The 8488-nt window shown below is 37.2% G+C and overlaps 1 protein-coding gene across 1 annotated transcript in view; it reads right to left on the bottom strand.

The window, feature by feature from the left end:
• Window positions 1-2625: 2625 nt before the first annotated feature.
• Window positions 2626-8488, bottom strand: part of VAV3 (vav guanine nucleotide exchange factor 3) — a 142739-nt gene continuing 136876 nt past the window's right edge. The window contains exons 25-26 of the mRNA XM_009283190.1: window positions 4532-4683; window positions 2626-2775 (exon numbers count right to left, since the gene is read on the bottom strand). Of these exons, the coding sequence (XP_009281465.1) occupies window positions 2734-2775; window positions 4532-4683 (194 nt within the window). The 3' untranslated portion in view covers window positions 2626-2733. The remainder of the gene's footprint in view (window positions 2776-4531; window positions 4684-8488) is intronic.

Raw genomic sequence — 8488 nt, 5'->3', positions numbered from 1 at the left:
AGGCGAAGTATCCCGACAATAAAAAGCTCTCAGGGAAAGCTATACTATCCCATTTACATTGACAGCCCAGTTTTACAGCTCAACAAGGATTATACAAATCTGGGAAACCAAAACAGAACATTATCAACTTCTGCTCACAATGAGAAGGTGGTTAGACAAACAAAGCACAACCTTCATACTAGCCAACTACGCATTTTGACACATACCATTAAACAAAAAATTAACCATTTTATTATATTTAACATATTTACAAAATAGTACAAATTAAAGTACTGTAACTCCATTATTACATGACAACAAAACCTCCATACGGGCAAAAGCAGCACATGAAAGAGACACTCCAGAATATTTAGGAAGTCTTTGGTACTCAAAATATAGTTTAAGATGCAGCATTAACTCAATCAATACAGGGCATTAAACACAGACAATGACATGTAGATTTATGCCACAAAAGTAAGTTTAGCTATGGCTTTCATTCTTCTCAAAGGCTGATTACTGGAGTAGGAATTGCTTAAAAGCTTTACAGCAACTTTAGGATGGAGAGACTGTTCAGAATTATTCTAAAACCAAGCTGTTGAAAATGACTGATGTATTTCTCAACTCGTATTGAATTAAACTGCCTCTTCTCAGAACTATATGACAGCAAAGCACTAAACACTTCACAGGCCTAGAGCCTATTCCTCTACCCCTTGAGCAGGCAAAACCATGAAAGAATCAACTTTATCTACTTAAGGAATACAGGATCAGGCTCACAATAGACAATAAAACTGCATGGCAAAACATGATCAAAGATGGTATACCCTAGTCTACACTGCTGTACACATCATTTACAAAATAGGTTTTATGCATAATCTACATATTTACAAATGCTCTCAATTGTTCCATCAAGTAATGTACTCAACACAATCACAGTTTACATAATTTTGAGGTAAATCCTTGAAAAGTTAGAGCATCAGCAGAGTTTCATCTGTGAGGCTGAATCTCACAAGTGGAGGATTTCTAATTAGAAGATCCTCTCTCTCACAGCAGTGTATGCTAGGTGTAGCAGACGGGTAAGATGGTTGCAGAGATGAAGGGGATTATTGTGAATCCTCTGTGCTGTGCTTGGTTCCTCCCGATGGCCAGAAGGAGGCCAGAAAGAAGTAAAGAACACTGGGGACAGCCAAAAAGAATCTGAAAAACGTACTAGCAGATTCTGCTCTGTGGACGAACAGTGGATATTATGTTGCTTGTAGAGTGGGAAAAACTGCAGTGTTAAATTGTGCGGTGTCTATGCACACTAATTGCAAGACACCTATATGAAGAGAGGACAGGGAAAAGCAGAAGAGAAGATGTGGGACAGGATGAATTAACTTTCTTGATTGGTCAACATTACCCTAGAAAGAAAATGCATTTAAGAGCTTTATTTTCTTAGAAGTTTTCAAGCCAGGTTAGACATTATCTAAATATTCAAAACTGCACATCTGAAGACATCACCCACATTTATTTTAGCTTATAACTACAGCACTTCTGACCCTCCATAAACATATTAAAACACTGCCTCACCAAGGGGTGGACACCACTTTACAAGGCCTGATGTTTCAAGCTAGCTAAGCTAAACGCATTTTTCCTTGGGGATGTTCATAACACTGCAACAAGACCACTCACTCATTGAACAGCCGTTAACATCCCAGGGAACAAGAGAGGAAAGGGCACAAGGAAGTCTGCAAGTTTCCTTTGCATTACCTTATAAGAGCACAAAAGGTGATAGAAATGCCCCTCTAACTAGGAAAAGACAGCTTAGAGTTGGAAGCATCAAAGTTCATCTGAAACAATCAAGAGTTTAAGATAAACACTTTTGTTCTTGAGAAGTGACATGATCTTGCATTAGTATATTCTCCTACAGAATAGGTCTACAATATTTATTTAATGTTAATGCTGGAAAATTTTAAAACTCATCTTGTCATGACTATCCTCAGTTGCACTTTTATGGTTAGCCGCTTAAATGAAAAAACCTCACAGAAAAAGACTTGGGATGACAAAGAAAGGATCCCACAATTAAACTCTGTGGATGCTTTTTCAAGCATTACCACATCACTACACCTTTTTAAAATGTCTTTAAACAAACTGTTAGGAGATTTAGGCAGGACCTCAAAGTAGTCAGTTAACTAATTATATATGCATGAATGCTACTTATGTTTACTACATTCGTATTTCCTTCAGAATGTTTTTGTGAGTGTAAAACTTGTTTGTAAGGTGATAAGTAAAGTAGTTTGATGTTTCAAGACAAGTCTACTGACTATACTGTATGCCCACTGGAATGACTGAACTCTGTTTTCTGCATGCAGTGATAAGGAATACTAAGCCTTCAGCTCCTTGTACCATCACAGATGTTAGCTAGAAGAAAAGAGACTTATTAAATATTCAGCCATAGCTAGTATTCATGGTATAGTACAGGGTGAAATGAAAAGGAGCATAAAGAAATTTGTTTTCCAGAGATCTTCTGGGAAGGTGAGGGTTGGACTTTGTACCGATCCCCAGTGATGGCAAACTGGCAGGTTGTTTCTTGCACAGCTCTGGGCAAGGTAATAATCTGTCAGCACAAACTTCTGTATAAATCCCAACATTAAGAATGGAAAGTTCAGACAGACAAAAATGCTGTTGTTTAAATACTTAACAAGACGGATAACACTTTGAAGATATTAAATTTTTACAATCCCTGAAACTGCTGGTCAGCAGAGGAGAGTTTTTAATTCATTCATCCTCTTCAACATAAGTTGATGGAAACCAGCCCACCTAAAAAGGGGAAAAGCAGAACAAAATAACACATGAGATGCACAGGCTTTTTTAAATGGCTGAACTAGGCAAAACAAGGATGGGTCTGTTCAGTAAATATAAGAATAAGATTACAAAGATAAACTTGACTGACCGGCCACAGTTAGGGTAAATACCCTAAATAAAAGAATAACTTGCAGATATGACGACTTGGAGACTAAATCCCACCCCACCCCCACCCCCCAAAAAAAAACCCAAATTTTTCCCAAATTGGAAGTCTGACCATTCAGAAAAAAGTCTAGAAATGCCAAGAGCAGACGTAGTTCTACTACAGGCAGGATGCCACTATTTTTTGAATGAGCAGTTAAATATTTAACAGGCTTCAATTAGGTCCAGGGAATCCTCTTACAAAGGAAATAGTGACTGATTTAATTGCATTACATGGAGTTAAATTCCACTGCCACCAACAGGAGTTTTAAATAAGACAGAACTGGAAAGCAGAGTCGTGTTTTACACTTCGCAAGTTATAATGCTATCTCCATTCTGCAATGAATGATGTGTCAAATAAGGATTACGCAAGACATTCAGGGAAGCAATGTCATATATTTCTTATTGTCTTATCTAATCGCTTTAGGCTTTTCACCCAGACTTCTTTAGACCTAAGTCAATTTAACACTCACGAAAGACCTCAAAACCAAACCTAGAGCATGACTGGAAGGGGTAACTGCATAAACTTTGTTTTAGACTACCTTGCCCAAATATCTCCAGAGGTGAGCTTATGATCTCAAGTCCAGGCTGTGAAAGCTGTCAGAAAGAATGCTAGTATGTAACAGGGCGTCCTTTAGGATGTGGGTTGCTGCATTAGGAGGAGATGCTCAGTTTTCTTCACATGTAAAATGTATATAGCATGACCGCTATTTCTTCTGCTTCCCTATTTCTTCTTGTCTAATTGACCATTTCATTTTAAGATCATAACCAGGCTCATGTACATTAAAAAAAAGTTCTCCAAATTGCATAAAGCAGTAAATCTGGACATCTACTTCAACCGGACTTGCAACTTTCATTTCCAGCTTCCAGCCAATCTACTTTCTTCCACCTCGCATTCCTTGACGCTACCTCTCAGCCCTTTAGACATGGAAACAGCAGCCTCAAATACTTCTGACTAATCTGCATTAAAGAGCAGTATACTAAGATTGAAACGATATAGCCTTTAGAGGTCAAAACTGAAACTTTACTTCCATGCAAGTCTCAGAGCGCAGTGTAAAGTGATTTTGTAAAAACCCCTGCTAAATATGCCACTTCATATGAGCCACAATTTTAGAGATCAGAGCAGCAGTCTCCTATGAAAAAGGTGGCTGATTCCATTGCATTGTGGTCTGGCAGAAAGGTGTGGAGATCATTCTGTGTTAAACTGCTAAACGGACTTCCACAGCACCAGGAACCTGAGCTTTTGACCCCAAATACATGTATGCAACACAGTTCAAGAAAGTTCAGCTGTAGCTGTACTATTAATTCTGGTTATTTTCCAACCACATAATCTTGCCCAAATATTCAGCCTGGTAGGTCACATTAAATAACCAATTCATTTAGATGCTGGGAAAGCTGCCTGGTGAGAGTTCTGCCTGGCTCCTATGAAACAGAGATGAGAACATGTTGTATCTTGTGAATTTAAATATACAAAGAAGGTTCATGATGTAGGAACACACCTTGTTTTTTTAGAAAATCACTGTCAGTGAAGGCAGAAATGAGACAAAGGAAAAAAAAAACCCAACCTTACCCTTCCATTTACTTCACCTCTCCACCAGCCATTCGCACTCATCTTTGTATAAATTTTTACAACATCCCCTTTCAGTAAGGACAGTTCTCTCATGTCTCTTGCACAGAAGTCATACCTGGCTATGGCAATGCCTATCACCTTCGGGCTTAGCACTGAAATGAAACAGACGTTGATATTATTAGGGTTTGTTAACTGAAGGCTACTGAAGTAATGTAAATAGCAGTACTGTAAAATATAAAACAATTATTTCACAACAACATACACTGGCATTAGTTTTATGCAAATGTGAGAGCATCCACACTACACAGCTCAAGAAGGTTTAAACACAGGTGAATGGTGTAAAAGTTGAAGGGATTTTATGTGATATCTTAATAGTTCTTTTCATTTTTAGAAAAAAGTCAAACTAGATGAACCGTAAATAAAATAACCCCCACCCCAAAATTGCTAAATACATTTGCAATTATTGTATTTTTTGTGCTTCATAATAAAACTTGCTGCCAGTTACATGCATCAACATATTTTACAGGTCACTAGTTTCCTTCCAAAAGAATTATTAGCATTTACAGTTGATTTAACTTTAAACCTCTAATGAAGCAAAACAAACAGAATAAGGTGCTGTTCTTTCAAAAACAACTCCCAAGTTAAATATTAATGCACTTAAAATTGGAAGCTAACATCAGCATGAGCAAAAACGTAAAAAGTTTCCACAGGAAATTTGTATGGATCATTTGTTACCATCTGCATGAACATTGGCTGATGTAAATCTACTCTCTTCAGGAGTTTATTCTGTAAATCACCAATGAATTTGGTCTACAAAACTTTTCATGAAGAAAAAAAATTCTTACAAATTTTTTCCTAAGTTTCAGTGAAATTAATACTTAAAATTTTAAGCTACCTTAGTATGTAAGCATTTTGCCATGTAAAGCCCCAAACATTTTATGCAATAAAAAGTTGCAAAATATTTTAAAAAGGCAAATGTAAAAAAAGCCTCATTTCAAAAACCACCCCCCCTCTCCCAAATAATTTTATAGGAAATTATGTTTTTAACCCTGATGTAGAATGTCCAAACTTGCAAAAGAAACCCTCGACTCTTCCAATGAGAGGAAAGTGGGCATGGCACCTAAGAGATAAGGGCCTTTGATTTGAGCAGTTCAGAAAAAACATCTACTGCTCTACTGCATTTTGTAGTTGGATTATTTGGCCAAAGCATTCTTTTTTTATTTTTTTCCATTAATGCCATTTTCTTTTGCAGTTGTTTTCCTATGTAAGTCACTGCACAACCAAGCTTCCTACTGAAAAGATTTCAGAAGAATTCATCACCTGATCATGATGGATGACCTGATACAACGTAGACAGAATCATCTTTTTTCTCAGAACCCTTTCCAATTTCTTAGAAATTCCCAATCGTCTTTAGGAAATACCATTAAGATTCTAGTTTTAGCAATGCCTTCGACAACGTAATACTAAAAGTTCATAGCTAGTTGCCTTTCATTTAAATCAGGAACACAAAACATGGCACATGAGCCAGAAAATCTTGCCAGTCTCAGCTCTGCTTGTATTTAAGATTTCTTCTGACCCCACTGGGGACATTTCATAGAAACAGAGGCTTTTGCGTAATAGTATTAAATATATGAAAATCATTATATATTCAAACATTTAGCTTACAGAGACAATACAAACAGTTTATTTTAAAATAACAACAAATACTATGTTTAAATTGTTAGATGTATCACAAAACTGGAATGCCTAAAAAACTGTTTTGGCAACGGATTATGCCCTCTTTTATATCCTGCCATTAAAGTTTAGGCCAACATTTCAGACTGCTTATGTGGAGTATGCTTATCAGATACTTGATACAGGATGTACAGGATGCCATGTAAGAGAGAATCAGCATCTCAATTTGTTGCTTATATTTACAATATGAAGATGATGTAAAAATCTAGGTGATATTTTAAGTATATTAAAGTTCAAACATACTTTTTCCCCTCTAAGCAAGTCAGATGTAGACGCTACTTGTTTAGATCCTGACATGAATGTTATGTCCTATACCTTATCAGGATTTCAGTAATCAATTTTACCGGGAAAGAGCACATCATGAGCAGCAATTGTTTTGGAGAAAGAAAAAAAAACAAAAAGAGCAGTTATTGATTGTAAGGTCAGTAACCATTTATAGGTGCGCAGCACTATCACTGGCAGATTTGGGGAAACACTGCAGGATGGAAGGAGTGATTCTGGGGAGCAGGGTATCATTTCAGATTCTAGAAAGGAGATAAACAGGCAAGGAAGAAGATTACATGAGGCAGAGATGAACAAATTTGGGAAAACATGGCAAAAAAGAACTAAGGAGGGAAGAAATGCATGGAAGAATAATAAAGAGGAACAATACTGAGGAAAATTAGGATAGAAAAAGAAAGAGGGGCAGATCTGGGGGAAAGGAGGACTTCTAACTCTTTTTGAAGTTGTGAAGCCAAAGAGGGAAAGGAGGAAGAAGCAAGAGAAATCAAAACCATATATCTCCACAAGTCTTGAGGCAGAAAGTAGCAGAATTTAGATTAATTTAGAATCCAACTTCCATATTTTCAAATAAAAGCGATGCTCATGATAGGAAATATATAAAAGGAAGCCAGATGAATGATGGAATACAGGAAAATGACAGTGCTAATTTTGGAAAAAATATTAACCATATCTCTCTGGTGACACAGTCACAAAAAACAACTTGGGTAGAGACTATCAGCCCTGAATTTCCAATCAGAGCTGTCCCAGGATAAATGAAACTTGAGGGAAGACAGTCAGCATGTGGAAAGGACATCTGTACAGATGGGAGAGAGAAGAAACGCTGAGTGAAGGAGAGAAAGGATAGCTACAGGGAGAATGAGGAAGGAGAGAGAGAATGGGATTAACAGCGGAGATTGATGGAAAGAAAGTGCCCAAGAGGAGAATGTGAATGAAAAATTAAAGAGGCGAAAAAAGAAGCAGCGAGAAAAAATAAAAGAAGCTATTGAGAAAGCAGTAATAAATAAGCCTTGTGTATTAGGAGGGAGATACTCAGAGGATTAACAGGAAATAGAGTGAGAAATCTGAGGGAGGTGAATAAAAGGTACGTGTGTGAATGAGTAAAATACACTTTTGCTTAACCTAGCCTTTCCTTCTGCAAACAGCAGGAGAAGACAGACAGGGAACTATAGTCAGCTTCGATTCACACTAGAGTATGTTGGAAAAGTTTCTCACCGACAGTGAGATAGATGTGCTGCAAATGACCTTTAATACTAGTTTGGGCCGCTGATGAAGAACTGGGGTGCAAACAAGAGGCTCCATGTGATCACAGCAGGCTGGTCTAGCTCACATTTCTGCCTGTGCTTAAATTCCACAAGGGTCAATGTATCACTATAAAAGCTGCGAGTAGTTGTTTCTCTCTCCTTGTGGTACGGCCTCCTCGTAATTCTGCAGCCATATCCCCTAAGGGTTGCTCTTGTGTATTAGTTTCCATGCTCCTTGAAGCAGCGCACATCTACTTGCACTGTTTAACCAACCCTCAGTTCTATTATACAAGCACGGGCAGCACCTCCAGCAGTGCTCAGTAGTCAGCTTAACCCTTTTCCTGTGTTACCAACTTCCATATCAGCAGAACTGAGCCAGCTCTGAAGATCCTTTCGAAAAAAATACTTGTAATACCATGAAATAAGTATTTGTTCATTTAAAATAGCCAAAGAGTTTGCTTGCATTAAAGAAGACAGTTTTACTAAGAACATATGAAGTAATGTAGCCTATCTATCAGAATATGAAATCCCATCCAAACAGGTAGATAAGCTTAAATTAAGAATTACTAATCAGTATTTTCCTTTAATATTTTGTACTTTTATAAAGAAATACTTTACACAGCATATTGTGATATGCAAGACGTTGAATCCTTATTTATTGTTACAGTTACTGAAGAATTTTCTGATACAGCAGTTTTTC

Source organism: Aptenodytes forsteri, unplaced genomic scaffold (assembly GCF_000699145.1).
Source record: "Aptenodytes forsteri isolate BGI_AS27 unplaced genomic scaffold, ASM69914v1 Scaffold181, whole genome shotgun sequence".
Classification (NCBI taxonomy): Eukaryota; Metazoa; Chordata; class Aves; order Sphenisciformes; family Spheniscidae; genus Aptenodytes; species Aptenodytes forsteri.
This window is presented reverse-complemented; position numbering and strand designations above follow the sequence as displayed.